The sequence below is a fragment of the Gastrolobium bilobum genome, unplaced genomic scaffold (assembly GCF_033153095.1).
Source record: "Gastrolobium bilobum isolate Gb01-03AN ecotype WA unplaced genomic scaffold, APGP_CSIRO_Gbil_v1 utg58652, whole genome shotgun sequence".
Taxonomy (NCBI): Eukaryota; Viridiplantae; Streptophyta; class Magnoliopsida; order Fabales; family Fabaceae; genus Gastrolobium; species Gastrolobium bilobum.
This window is the reverse complement of record NW_026898605.1, coordinates 41,729-56,255: the sequence shown is the minus strand read 5'-3', so window position 1 is coordinate 56,255 and position 14,527 is coordinate 41,729. Positions and strand designations below refer to the sequence as shown.

The 14,527-nt window shown below is 32.8% G+C and overlaps 1 protein-coding gene across 1 annotated transcript; it reads right to left on the bottom strand.

The window, feature by feature from the left end:
* Positions 1-5,249: 5,249 nt before the first annotated feature.
* LOC133317598 (putative pentatricopeptide repeat-containing protein At1g12700, mitochondrial) lies at positions 5,250-6,347 on the bottom strand. The gene is made up of 2 exons (XM_061519456.1): positions 6,241-6,347; positions 5,250-6,140 (listed from the first exon to the last, which is right to left on the bottom strand). Exon 2 carries the CDS (start codon positions 6,102-6,104, stop codon positions 5,250-5,252), a length of 855 nt encoding a protein of 284 aa, XP_061375440.1. The 5' UTR covers positions 6,105-6,140; positions 6,241-6,347.
* Between the last annotated feature and the right edge of the window lie 8,180 nt (positions 6,348-14,527).

The following is a 14,527-nucleotide window of genomic DNA, read 5'->3' as shown; positions in this document are numbered from 1 at the left end:
GTGTGATGGTGTGATGCATGTGAATTGGAAGCAAAATCATTGAATGTGTGTGGGTTGTGATTTCGGCCTAAAAGAGGAAACTAAGGAAGTTGAGGTTGATTGGTAATTTAATGAAGTTGGGAACTTGAAATGATGTTGTTAGGAGCTTGGGAAACCATTGGGATGTTGGAATAAATAAAATTAACAACCTAAAATCTGTAAAAGGGCCTTGAAGGCCGAATTGTTGTGGTGTGTGGGGAAGTGTAATGTTATATTTCAACTTGATTTACAATTGAATTGATGATCCTATATGTGATCATTGTAGGTTGCCTCCCACGGACGTGATCCTTGAGGATTGAGCTTAGTGGATTGCCTTTGGTCCTTGACTAAAAGGATTGTGGTAAGTATTTATGTCAAATTGCATGAATGCTTGAATGACCAAGTGAGTGGTCTTTATGTGGTTCTAATGAACGTGAGAATGACCTTGTGTAGGCATTTCTGGGTGGATTGAGTTATTGTGTAACTTGCTTTGGAGCTACCTAGCTTGGGAGCTTCAAGAAGGTAATCCCTTGGTACTGGGGTTAATTCCTGTGTGTGCTCCACCATGCCCATTGGGGTAGTGGTTGAAGGTTGTATGTCAATGATGTCGTTATAATATGCTCATGCATATGTATATATATGGGTACATAGGATGTACCATATATCTGACCAGTAGATAGATTGTCTTAGGCGTTACGGACTTCTGCTGGATGGTCTCCGTGAGGGAGTTCCAGTTGGCCTGGGGCCATAGAGATGTTATCCGTTGAGGAGCACTCAAAGAATGTCTCGGGTGTATTTAGATGGAGGGTGCCTTGGATTATGTTCTGGGAACACATTCTTGGATGAGAGCCCGTAGGCTATATGCCGAGACCAATAAGCCAGATGTTGCGTGATTTTAGCTATGACCATTCGAGCTTCATCGCATGTTTTCTCCTTATGCACCCCTACTTATCTAAATCCTTTGCTATATCCCTTTTTGGTTGTTATGATTCATTATTGTATATTTACATCTGAGTGAGCCATTGGGCAGAGTGATCTCAAGAACCTCTGGGTTACTGAGATATATTCGTATATCTCACCTCGCGTTTGGGTATTATTTCAGGTGGTTGTAGCGAGGCAGGAGCCATGGGCAAGAGGCCCACATGATGAGCTTTGGAGTTGGAGAGCTTTTGTATTTTGAGGCCACTTTTGGCATAGGCTAGACTTAAAGCATGAACATTGTATACTGTATTAGGGATATACATCTTGTCATATTTGTTCATTCTACATTTTGGCTAAGTTTAGTTGATTATATGTCTTGTTGTATTTTGAGGATTTCTTTGTATTTATGCTTACCATTTGGAGAATTGTAATTTGATAATTATGGACCTTGTGTAATATTTTAAAGCATGTATGTGATGAAAGGGCAATTATATGCAAATTGTTAAGAATGCATGCAATTGGATAATGTGATGGAAATGATTTTAAGTTTTGACAAAGTAAGGAATGGATTGTAAATGGATGAAAATAATGCAAATTGTTATGGGTTGTAAGAACACCAAGACATTGTTGGTCCTTGAGTGCCACCTTTGTCTATTAGGTACCCTTGAGGCATAAAAACACACTTTTGATAAAGTAGGATAGGTTGAATAAACAAAGGAGGTGCCGTCAAAATTTATATTAAAATGGCAGTTTTTAGGCTGACTTTGGGAGAGCATATCTCCCTCCACAAGGGTCCAATAGAGACGTGGCATACATCATTTTGAAGCTTGAAATGTAAGCTATGTTTTTGCAAAATTTGGTAGCAATTGAAGCTCTGTAGCGACATGTAGACGCGTTTGAGTGGAGACTGCCCAAATGGCTCTGCACATGGGGGCTGTCGGGTTCCAGTTTTGCAAAAATGGTTTTTCCCTCAATTCTTACTCAAATTAGTCTCATGATATGTCAAATTAAATCTTAAGGTGTGTAGTATAGTGTATAAAAATTTGAGAGTAATTGGTTGAGTGATTTGTTCAGAATCGCAGAAATAGTAAGGTATATTTAGTGCCCTGTTTGGGGTTGGCTGGCAGCTTTGCTTGTCCAACTTCAAATGATGATAACTGGAGCAAATGAAAACTTTGTGATACCTTGTTGGAAAGGTAATTGAGAGAATAATATACTAAAAGATGATAGGTTCGTAGCATGCAAATTTTGGACAGTGTCCAAAAGACTGAACCATGTTCGGTTGTAGAAAAATCGTAAAAGTGAGAATTATGCTAAGTGGGTTTATGGGAACCACTTAGTGACTTAAAATAAGTAATGTATGATAGTTAAGCTTTTATTTTATGGGAGGGGTTATATTTACAACCCAAATAGTTTACAAACTCTTACAACTATATTTTAATCGTTGATTTTCGCTAATCAATGGTTGTCATTTATTGTGAATTAATAATTAATTAATAAATTTGATTTGCGAAAAACTTAACCGTTGATTGACGGAAATCAAAGGTTAAGGTATGGTTGTAAGAAATTGTAAACGAAAATAGGTTGTAAATATAACATTCCCCATATTTTATTTATTCCGCGTTAGATTTCAGTTATGATCGCAGCTCACATCATTACGTTTATTTATTGTTTTAAAATGTTTACGTAATGAAAAGAAAAAAATTTACTTGTATTTTTAAATGAACTGCTGTGATTGTAACTGTGCTTAATATCATAATCAATGTTAACAATACCGTTGTACAACGGGATGTTACATGAATCGTGCAACTCTAGCTACTATTTAAAAAATCAACAACTAACAAAACCACCGCATTTGATAAATAGCTGAACTTTTTTAAGTATGTTGACACCGATTTAATTTCTTTTTTTTTTTGGAAACTGATCCTAATTACCTCTTTGAGGCGAATCAGAACCTCCCGGTATCCTCACAGGTTCGACTCTTTGAGCCACCTATGGGACTAATCCAGAGTTCAGGTGCGAGTCCAAAGATTACGGTACTTATGCCCCTCCCCAGATGGTGTTGGTGGGATTCGAACCGAGGTCCTCTCCCACCACTCAGTCCCCATGCTACCAACTGAGCCACCACACTTGGGTACACCGATTTAATTTCTAACTATGTGTATAAAAAGATTTTGTTAGGAGAAGTTTATCCACTTAATGTAATTTTTTGTCTCAAAATAATTAGTCTTCGACTGTCGGCCGGAGAATATCTTGAGAAAAAAAAAATCAACCATAATATACAAAATAATAATAATTAATCAACCATAGCCAAAATTCCATTCTTTGAAGTATATATACATATATAATAAGCAAAGAAAAGAGCTAAAGCTAGAGTGGTTCTAGATTAATTTTACCGCATTCCTATTTTTGTTGAAATAGTCCTTTTTAAATTTCAGGGGTAAAAGTAAACTTGGCCAAATCACAGGTGTCCAAATACAAAACATAATTTTCGATTTTATTAATATGTTTTCAACATGCCACATCTTGAACACGTTACACCCATCTACTTTCGTACCTTATGGCAAGCAGAGGTAGAAATTTAAAAGATGAGAAGAATGTTAACTATAACAACAGAGAAGCAACTACGACTGAAAATGGGTTAGTCCGGTTTATACAAATTTATGGCCTAGTTTATATTAGATTACGTTTGACCTATTATAAATAGTAAAATAGAACAGGCCTAGGTTTTTAAAAAGACTTATTTAGGAAACAGGTCATAAGTTTTTTTGTACATGTCGAGCCTATAACCTTCCAGGCCGGTCTATATCATATTATTTATTTAAATTATAATGAATAAAATTATTATTTTAATAATTTTGTATAATAAAATAATATTATTTTAGTTGTTCTTTTAATTATTGAATGTTTAGTAGGCTTAAACAGGCTAACAGGTCTAGGCCAAAGTTTTTATTTTTTAAATATAGGTCAGATTAGACTTGTATTTGGAGCCTACACAGGCTAATAGGTCAGGTCATACCCAATAATTTTTAGACAGACCTAACCTATATAAGCCAAAACTTAGTCTAGCCTAACCTGTTTATAGCTCTACTAGCAACGAAGGAAAGGAATGCCAATAACTGTTGAAAATTGAAATACTTAGAACGCCAAACTAAGCATGCACACTTCAAAAAATTTGAAGCGTCGGTGTCGACACCTAGTTAACATTTATGATAATCCGATACGTAAATTTGACAACGTTCGATACGGTTAAATAATTTTTATAATAAAATTAAGGAAAAAGTATTTGTCAATGAGATAAATTTATGTTATTTAAGATAAAAATAGATACAAAATAATATTTTTTATTTAAAATTTAAATTAAAAAAATCTCCTACTTTCTCCTCCATGATTTTCATTACTTGTGTCTATCTCTCTCCTAAAATAACATAACTTATGTCATTTAAAATGACATAACTTATGTCATTTAAAATGACAAACATCAAACCCATTAATTAAAATGCATTAATAAAATTACAATTTAAAAAAAAATCATTTAATAAAATATATATTCTTTCTTTCTTCTTTTTTTCTCTTCCTCGTTTTGGATTTTCATTGTTTCGTTTTCTTCTTATTATTTTTTTACCTCTTTTCCATCTTTCTTCTTTTATCTGTTACTTGTCCTTCTTCTTCTTTCCTCTTTCGATTTACACTGCATATTATGTGTCATAAATTCATAATAAAGGATTTTCTGTGTTAGGGAATGGCTGTTTTAATGATTTAATTATTATTTTTTACCAAAAATATATATATAAACCATTGAGAAAACCATCACTTAACACCTTAAGATTTTGAGTTAAAATAGATGTTTTCAGTGACTACAAGGTCACGAGTTCAATCATTACTCCCCTCTCTCATTTATGGAATTAAATAAACAAAGGTAAATCATTACCTAACATTTTACAGTTTTGGGTTTAAATAATTTTTTTGAATTTGAACGATAAGATTTTCATATAATATATATTGATATGTCAAAATCATCTAGGGTAATTTCATAATAAGATTCATTTTTTTTCTTTTTCTCTTTATATTAATCATTACTTATTCAGATGAAATAAATAAGATCTATAAACATATTACTACTACATTAACAAGGATCAAAATCTTAATTAATATTATGACTCAAAAAATTAACAATGGGCTACAACACAGTGAAAAAAAATTAATAAACATATGAATTGATCAAAACTTTTTCAACAACAATGAAGCCATTATCCAGTCCAACAACTGTGGCCCAAAAGAAACAAGCATTTTCCAACCATAAAAGTTAATTAAATTTCATCCACTTTATTCTTTAAATAATATCCATTCATCAAAATAGTGTAAGTAATAAGATCAGGTAGTTGACCTCTTTCAATCATCATATCACACATAACATGGGCTTGTAAGAGCATCCCTTCTTTGCACAATGCATTGACTATTATGTTAAAGGTACAGACATCCAGGCCAATGTCTTTAGCAGCAATCTCATTAAGCAATAAGCTAACTTCATTCCAATGGCCCACATGACAGAAACCATAAATTAATGAACTATAAGTGATAATGTCAGGGGAAATTCTCCGAACAATCATTTCAGAACACAAATCATGTGCCTCATTTATAAGTCCATCTTTGCACAAAGCATAAACGACTATATTGTACATTACAAGATTGGGCTTAACCAACTGTCCCTCCATTTTTCGAAGCATTTGAATGGCAAAGCTTGTTTCTCCAATCTTACACAGCCCATTGATCAAGGTTCCATACATAACTTCGTCAAACCGAAAACCTTTGGCAAGTATTTCATCATGAATGTATAGTGCATCCAATAGCTTACCATTAGCACACAACCCCTTCATTAGTGTTGTCAAAGTTACAACACTTGGTCGATAACCCAACTTAAGAATCTTACCCATTACAGAGAAAGCAAAACCCATCTGACCCACATGGCAGTAACAATTCATCATGATGTTCAAAGTAACTGTAAATGGCATAATACCCTTAGACTCCATTTGGGTATAAAGATAAATAGCTGTGTCATAGTACTTCATCTTTACAATTGTTCCTAAGATTTTGGTGAATCCCACAACCGATGGCCGGGGATGCATATCAACCATGCGATGAAACAAAGCTACTGCATCATCCATACTATCAAATTTGTAGGCATGTTGTGGTGGCAACAGCTGCGAATGAAGATGTAGCCTTGTTTGTTGAGCATATGGCAGAAAAACAAGGAAGGTAGATGATGGCATAAGAATGCGAGGAAGTTTGGGGATTGCATACCTTGAGGCATACAACATGTGCTCATAACACAAGACAAGACAATCTAGTTTCTCCAGTGACGCTTCACCAAATGCAGTTCACTCTAAATTTCTCTGGCCTGCCTTGTGTCCCTTTCACAAGCTTTAAGAACAAAGCAGTAGAATTAGATGGGAGATTAAGAGCAACTTTCTTTTTCATAAATTATTTTTTCCTCCTGTATTAAAAAACTAAAAACTGTAAATTAACAGGTAATGAGTATGCGTCAACAAACTAGTCATAATAAAGTAAAACAACTAATATGTCATTTGGTCAGTTACTTACTACCAAACAAACTAGGAGCATATAATGACAAAGGAAATCGGGCTTCATCTACAAAAGAAAGGATTTGATTTCTGCATTCTGTCAATTTCCTAAATCGCCAGAAATTCATAAAAAATTCAATATCTAGCAGAAATAAAGTCCCCAAGCTAATTAAGGCAACAGCCATGCCAAGTGAAGTGATCATTAACCCATAATTAAACAAAACACGAACTCATTTCAACCCAAGCCAGTGTTATGAGCATCTAGTTTAAACTCAATCAAATAAAATAAATTCATACTTTCATAACTAATCAGTACAACAAAGTTGGCATAGCACCTTAAAAAGGGACAACACATACATATATACAATCCAGATTCCAGACAAGAACTCCTTCCTTTCTCATTTACCAGTACTAGATTCAATTTGCAATGATATGGCAGCAGAAGAGTGTTTGGGAGTGTGCGGCAGTGAATCTTAATGGTTGCAGAAATTGCGAAGAAAGTTGGTAACAGTTAAGTGTCTATTCAAATCCCTCGTGTTCTTATGATCTACCAAAAATGTGTCTCAATCCCATGAACTTTGTCTTCTTTTTTCTAGTTTACATAAAATCAAGAGAAAGAAAGCAAGCTAAGCTGGCAACTTGGTTTGATTTTGGCGGGTTGGTTCTCACAAATTCGCGGTATCATTGGTTGGTGATCAAAACTAGTTATCATTAGAAAAAAAACATGCCCATATAGTCCATCTTGACATATTTCAAATTTAATCATCTGTTAATCCATACAAATCTATGCTACGTCACTGCTAGTTTGAACAATTAATCATTCTTAATAAAGGTTATTATTACTTCTGAACAACTTTTTTATATTTGTCATTTGTCACCTCTCATCCAGAATAACAGCCATTTCTCCTTCTACATCAAGCATCTAAGGTGAAGCAAATTATTCAATAATGAGTATGTGCGCGCGCATGTGATGTGTGTATGACAGAATGATTCCAAGTATATCTCCAGTCCAGCCAACCTTAATAATTATAATCACTTTATCTCTCTGTAATCCATGCCAATGATCCAAGAACTAATTCTCATGTGCTTATGGTAAAATTATTTCTTCAGCATTCTAAATTTACTTTCATTAATAAATTCTGAGCATGTGCTCTGGTTCCTGCTCGACCTATGTGTTAACCTGGATTCTGAGAACTAACATCTTTTCAAAAAGTTCAGAGAGATTACTCAATAGGATACACCAAATGCATCCATCACTGAGTCAAATTAGTATTAAGGCACTAAAAGAGAAGGGGAAACAGTAAAACACACACACACACAGAGAGACAAGTTCATCAGAAGAACAAAATTTTGAGGGAGTTAAGGAAAAAATAACAGATACAACAAAAGAACAACAACAAAAAATTATAAAAAAAACGAAATAAAGAAGAAAAATGAAGAAAGAAAGTTAGGATACCATTAACAGTGCTCAATGACGATTTTCAGAGAGCTTTACTTCTTCGGCTGCGAGGAAGACAGCAGTGACTGAATGACCAGAAATTTAGAACAATTTTTTTTTTTTTGTGTCAAAACCCTAACCCAATGGCTTAGGGTTTAAAGATTTATCTTATTAAGGATACATTTGAATAAATTTTAAATAAAATTTTTCTGATATAAATTTATTTTGAATGGTATTTTTATTTTTTTTAAGTTTTGATTAAATTAGAGTCTGTGTGGGTAGGTTTTTTTAAAAGGAAAAAAGTAATTATAAAATTATACGAAAATTAAAAAAAATAGAGTAAATACTTTTTTTGATCCTCAGCAAATTTTTTGATGCCCACTTTAGTCTCAAGCAAATAAAAATGCTATTCGTAGTCCATAAAAAATTCAAAATGAACTCATTTAATTGAAATCGTGGTCCCTCATAAATTTAAAAAAGACTTACATTAGTTCCACAAAAGGACTAAAATGGGTCTACTTTGGATTTCTTAGGGACCACGAATAGTCTTTTTATTTGGTAGGGATTAAAGTGGGCATCGTAAAATTTGTTGAGGACCGAAAATGATATTTACTCTAAAACATAATTGATAATCCCCAATTTTACTTGGACTCAACTAAAACCTTTAGGGGGTGTTTGGTATAGGAGATATTTTTTTTACTAAGAATTTTTTTTTCTAAGAATATGGTGGTAAATATTTTTGTCCAAATAAATTATGAAAAAGTGTTTGGTATGCCAAAATTATATCAGAAAAGTTGAGTTAACTTTACTGATGTTGTGTTTGGTTGGTGGTAAAATATTGACGACGATTTTGTGTTTCTTGCAACAAATTTTGAAGACATCTCGAGGGCAATTTTGTCTAAAAAAGGTAAAATGCTTTTCATGGGTATGGGTAAAAAATAATACTACATTTCAAATGAGATTTTTTTTCCCCATGTCATGTTGAAAAATAGATTCATGGGAACAAAATTATACTTGCATTTTTATTACATTCTTCATACCAAACATATTAAACAAAAATTGCACACCTCACTTTCCCAAAATTTCTATCACATTCTACGTACCAAACACCCCCTTCAAGAATTTCTTTCATCACTTAACTCTAATCTCGGTTTAAGTTGAAAATGTTAACTTTCTACATAACTTAAAAAAAAAGTTATTATTTATTTTTCATATAATCTCGTGTAAGTTATCATTTTCTCAACATACTCTGTAGTTTATTTTTCATGCATATAATTGACAAAGATACATAAAATGCTACTGGTGGCCAAGTGACTTGTACTTTACTGACCCACAGATAAAGTACGCAATGTAGTGAATGTAAAAGTATAGACACACAACACCATACAATAGCTATGATGAATGTGAGTGATGAAGAAAAATGTAAGATAACTTTTTTTATCTTTGACCAAATTATAAGTAGTTCAGTGACAAAAATAATAAATTTTAGGAAAATATGTTGAAAGTGGAGAAAATCTAAATCGGGCTGGTGAAAGTGGGGTTAAAAGAAGTATGAGAATTTTAAGAAGTAATGAAACTACTCAAAAGCCATCGACTTTTATGTTGTGGGTGCCTAATATTGTTTTTTTAGTATATGTAGCAATTGATATTGTAATATACATTCACTACAAGAAAACTGGACTGCCTCCAATTGATACATAGATGCGATATTTTCGACGGTTTAATTGATTCGAGGCGGTTGACGTGAAACCGCCTCCAAATGTGTACTAAAGGCGGTTAAAATAACCGCCTCCATTTACCATTCAGAGGTGATTATATTAAAATAGCCTCTAATTGCTACTTTTAGAGGCGGTTAAACCATAACCACCTCCAAATGTATATTAGACGAGGTTAAAATAACCGCCTCCATTGACCATTTAGAGATGATTGAGATATAATGGCCTCTAAATGCAGCAATTAGAGGCGGTTTTAATATAACTGCCTCTGAATGAAAATAGGGACAATTATTTTAACCGCCTCTAATAGACATTTAGAGGCAATTTCATGTGAACCGCCTCAAAATATAAATTAAAGATGGTTAAAATAACTGCCTCCAAAGCATATCTAGAGGCGGTTCATGATCTATCGGATAGTGAGTTTCAAAGAGGAAAATGTCTTTGTTCAGCCGTTGGATCGTCCTTAAATTTGGTTAGTGTGTTCTTCTCTTGTAATACTTTAATCTGACCGTTCAGATTTTTAAGTTGAATTATCTGGTGTTATATATAAATTTCCAAAGATGACTGTTGCACATTGAAAAAAACCATCTCATTTTCACTTTGAAGTCCGACATTGGATGGCACTTGTTCCTCCTTCTCCATTCCCTTCAATATAACAACCCACACTAACACATATATACAAAATTCAATAAGTTATTTATATTTAAAAAATAAAAATTATATTAACTTTTAAAAATAATAATTTTAATATTAAAATTTTAAATTCATACAATTTTAACTGTTTGGAGGCGATTACACGTTATTTGGAGGCAGTTAATATAACCGCCTCGGATTGTCTTTTGGAGGCGGTTAAAATAATCGCCTCAGATTATCTTTTGGAGACAATAGTGGAGGCGGTTAAAATAATCGCCTTAGAATATGTTTTGGTGGCGGTTAAAATCACTGCCTCATATTTCATGTAGAGGCGGTTATTTTTGTGAAAACTGCCATATTTTGCCTCGCGTCGATGGTAAATAAGGCGGTTTATGAACCGTCGAACCAAGCATTTAGAGGAAGTTTGAACCGCCTCTAAATACAAATATAAGCCTTTGAAAACCACTTTTCTTGTAGTGATTACAAATGAAAAATTGAAGGGCACTCACATATACAAGTTTATAGATGCTCTATACTTTAGATAGTAATGCTCACCTCAATAGGATACGGAGATCTGGTTCCCAACACCAAAATTGCTAAGGTGCTAACAAGTTTTTACATTTTGGCAAGTGTGGGGTCTATGAGTATTTTCCTTGATCGCTTGATTTCCTATCTTTATTCACTAGCGGTGTCAAGAAAATGCGATAAAAAATTTATCACATGTATGATCGTCAAAAGGACTGGAATCATACAAATAAGATGGAAGGTTATCGCAACTTTGATAGTTATTTTTGCTTGCATTTCAATAGAAATGGTTGTCTTACATTATGTTGAACACATAAAGTGGATAGATATTTTTTTTTTTTCCGTTGTATCCGTGTCAACAGTAGGGTACAGAGACAAATTTTTCCATACTATGTATGGAAGATCATTCACTATAGTATGACTTTTTGTAAGTAAATTTGTTGTTAACAAGGCCATTCAATACCTCGATGATGTTATTATAAACAAGTTGACTAAACTAATGGATAATGCATCAATCAAGTTATATTTTAGATAATTTTGGATTCGTTAATGTTTTCCTAGATAGATCGATATTATACATTAGTTCACAACTTACGCAACGAGTGGTGAAATGGAGCATGAGAATCGATGCTTTCATGGTTTTGACATTAATAATTGTTTCCATTTCTATACAAATATTGACAATACATTATGTTGAGAAGAAAGATGTTTATCTTTCCATTATATCTATTTTAACCATTGGATACAATGATTTATTTTTTAGCATATAGAGGGAATATGTTTTGTATTTTGTCTTGCTTTGGATAAGCACTAAGGTAATTGAGAAGGCTGATATCAATTAAGATTATCATCTTTTCTTCTCAATACCCCTTTATTAAATTATTCTTATTATTATATTCTTCTCTCCTACTTCTTTTAGTACTTTCACTCTCTTATTCTTCTTCATACATGTGCATGTGTCCATGCAAGAGTGAACATCAATTTTAAATAATGTATCACTCTCCCACTCTTTTCAATATTTTCACTATCTCATTTTACTTTTTTATCTAGCACTCTTTTTAGTATTTTTACTTTCTCATTCTCCTTCATACATTTGCTTACGTCCATACATGGGTGAACTGCAACTATAAACAGAGTATCATTCTTTCTCTACATCGGTCTTTTTACTCTCTTATTCTTTTTCTTCGTCTTGCACTCCTTTAAGTCTTTTCACTTTCTCATTCTTCTTCATACATATTAACATGTATGATGGACATAAATTAAAGAAGAATTATGAGAGCGAAAAAATGGAAAGAAGTGGGAGAAAAAAAAATGAGAGAGTGAAAAGACTGAAAGGAGTTCGAGACGAAGAAGAAGATAAAGTAAAAAGACTGAATGTAATAAAAGATTGATATTCTGCTAATAGTTGCAATTCACTCATGCATGAACATATGTAAATATATAAAAAAGAATTAGAAAGTAAAAATATGAAAAGAAGTGCGAGAAGAAGATACAAAATAGGTGAGTGAAAATACTGAAAAGAGTATGAGAGTGATATATTACTTATAATTGTAGATCATTCTTTAATGGACACATGCACATATATAAAGAAGAATGAGAGAGTGAAAAGATTGAAAGGAGTAGAAAAAGAATGAATAACAAGAATAATATTATAAAGGGGTATTGTGAACAAACTATAGTAATCTTAATTGAAAAACATGTAAAACTATTTGTGTCTCATGTGTGATGTGTGTCAATTGGTTTGATTAATAATAAAAGAGGCTTTAAGGTAATTGACGTTTCGCATTAATGATAATTGACGTTTTAACGTTTCGCATTAATGATAATTGACGTTTTAACGTTTTGCATTATGGTAACGTTTCGCATTAATGGTAATTGACGTTTTGACCTTTCGCATTAAGGGAAGTTAACTAGAAATAACTGTGATAGGCCAGTTATATAATAGTTTATATGGTCAGTTTTCACATAAGGGTATCTGATAGAAAACAAACGTCCTTCTGAGTCTGCCTAGAAAAGTTGTATCCTATCCCTATCAAAGAAGGTACAAGAACGGTGAAAGGGTTAAGGCTTAGAGAAAGCATTCTATTGTTAAAGATCTTCCGCAATTATGGATTAAAACATTCTACTGTTAAAGATCTTCCGCAATTATGGACAAATGTATGTTTGTGTGAAACTCATGAATTCTAAAGATCCTATGTCATGTTCTTGACTGATTACTGTTGAACATGAATCATGAATTACTGATTAAATTGCTTACATGTGGTATCAGAGCATGTGTTTAAGAATTTGTGTTTTTCCATAAATAATTATGAATGAATTTCTGATTCATGAAAAGTTAGGGTTTTTGAAAATAAAATTCACGATCATCATTGAAAATTTCCGATCATCATGCTTAAAGGTAATTCTCGATAGCCATTCGGTTTTCAATTTGGTTTCATGAATCACTGCCATTTGTGTCCACATTTGATTTTGAAAAGAATCGTGAGTTTTGAAGGAAAAATTCAAATTGACTTTGTATTCACAAAAGGACAAAGTTGGAAAGATTGCCATTCGGTTTGTATTTGAAAATAATGCATACTGTATGCAAAGAGATTGAATCGGCTTGTATTATCAACTTGTCAGATTGAATCGGCTATATAACTTGTCAATAATCGATATATATGCATACAGTATTGTTGCTCATTAATTTTAAAAGTCAATCGGTGGGTTTCATTAAAGTATAATAAGAAGACCCATAATAGTTTTAGCTACTGATTGAATCGGCTTTTAGGTACTGTATGAATATTTTATTTTTATTTTTTCCTTCTAAACCGTGAATGTGAATGATTATATGATGTGGTTGGATTAAAATTGAATATGAAAATTTAATCCTATTATTGTTTATGAAATATTAAAGTTTTGGAAATTAAATTATGATAGATTTGTTAGTCACCAAAGTGGCCAAATCTTGAAGAGTTATTTTAATTTCAAATATTATGAATTTTATTTCAATTACCATGACTGTGATGCTATGAATAGTATGATATAATTATTATAGTTATGGTATATTGAAGTTCATTATTATAGAACAGTTGGGGATCAACCCAAAGGTTGATTATTTGTTTTATAAAATGAACATGGATGTTGGTATTGTTGGCATATTTCCTCACATTTGGACATCCAAAGATGACAAATAATTATGATAGGGGTATGCATCATTGCCAAATTATGTGAAATTTATATAGCATCATTATAGTTAATGTTGTATGTTAATGGATCCCCAAAGGCGAACATTAATATGCATTGAAGTTAGTATAGTTGAATCTATGAAGTATGTCAGTATGTGACATGTATGACTCAAAGCATTAAGTCAGCTCTTCCACAAACTGAAAGTATCATCGAAATGATGAACTTGTGGAAGAGCGCTCCCAAACCGCTGATAAGTCTCTTGTTGGGATACTTATGAGTACACTGACCACCATGAAGTTTGATGGTTCGCGTACTATGCATGAGCATGTTATTGAAATGACAAGCATTGCGGCAAAATTAAAATCATTGAGCATGTTATTAAAATCATTCTGTCAATTATGTAAAGCATCAAGAAGCTGAAAAGTATAAAGGTAAGATGCATGAGAAGAAAGGAGGAGGAGGAGGACCCCTTAAAGTGAATGAGGCCTCTTCTTCTAAAATCCACAAGGCCAAATGAAAAGTTTGTC

Coding starts and splice junctions, on each gene's coding strand:
- LOC133317598 (XM_061519456.1), bottom strand. CDS start 6,104: ATGGATGATGCAGTAGCTTTGTTTCATCGCATGGTTGATATGCATCCC.